General features: G+C 62.3%; 1 protein-coding gene across 1 annotated transcript in view; it reads right to left on the bottom strand.

Annotated features, from left to right (window-relative positions):
* LOC125482011 (H-2 class II histocompatibility antigen, E-S beta chain-like) overlaps positions 1 to 652 on the bottom strand; it is a 6,747-nt gene that overhangs the window by 3,606 nt on the left and 2,489 nt on the right. Inside the window, exon 3 of the mRNA XM_048593981.1 lies at positions 144 to 431. Coding sequence (XP_048449938.1) covers positions 144 to 431 — 288 coding nt within the window. The remainder of the gene's footprint in view (positions 1 to 143; positions 432 to 652) is intronic.

Below are 652 nucleotides of genomic sequence, written 5' to 3'. Positions count from 1 at the left end.
CCGCCCCGGGACAGGGACAGCACGGGGTTAGATGTTCTCCTAGCAGCGAAATCTTGCCTACGCCCCCTATCTGACGCACGCTGCTGCTGCGGCGGGGTCCCTGTCGGACACAGGGGCGGGCGTCGCGGTGTTGGCAGACGTACCCCAGTCGAGGCGGTGTCCCTCGGGGTAGGGGTAGGAGGCGTGCTGAACGAGGCAGGTGTAGGTAGTGGCAGAGCCAGGTTCCACGTTGACGTACGCTGCTGTCTGGAACATTCCGTTGCCGGTCGGGAGGGTCGGGCTGCGCAACACCGCGGAATCCATGTCCTCGCCGTTCCTCAGCCAAGTCACGTTGACTGCTTTGGGATAGAACCCTGCCACGGTACAGCGCAGCTGGTTCGGTTGACCGATGGTGTGCAGGTCGACCAAGGTAATCCTCACTGACGGAGGCACTGAGAGGCGAGACACGGCATACTCACAATCTGACATTCCCTCCACCCATACCCTAACCCCACAACCCCCCACCACCCAAACTTTGCAGCCCTCCCCCCCTCCTCCGTCCTGTTACACAGGAACACGAGGCCGTTCAGCCCCTCCTCCGTCCTGTTACAGAGGAACAGGAGGCCATTCAGCCCCCTCCTCCAGCCTGTTACACAGGAACAGGAGGCCATTC

This window comes from Rhincodon typus, unplaced genomic scaffold, assembly GCF_021869965.1.
Source record: "Rhincodon typus isolate 14 unplaced genomic scaffold, sRhiTyp1.1 hic_rhity00004992, whole genome shotgun sequence".
NCBI lineage: Eukaryota > Metazoa > Chordata > Chondrichthyes > Orectolobiformes > Rhincodontidae > Rhincodon > Rhincodon typus.
Note: the sequence above shows the minus strand (reverse complement) of the source record. Positions and strands in the feature narration are given on the sequence as shown.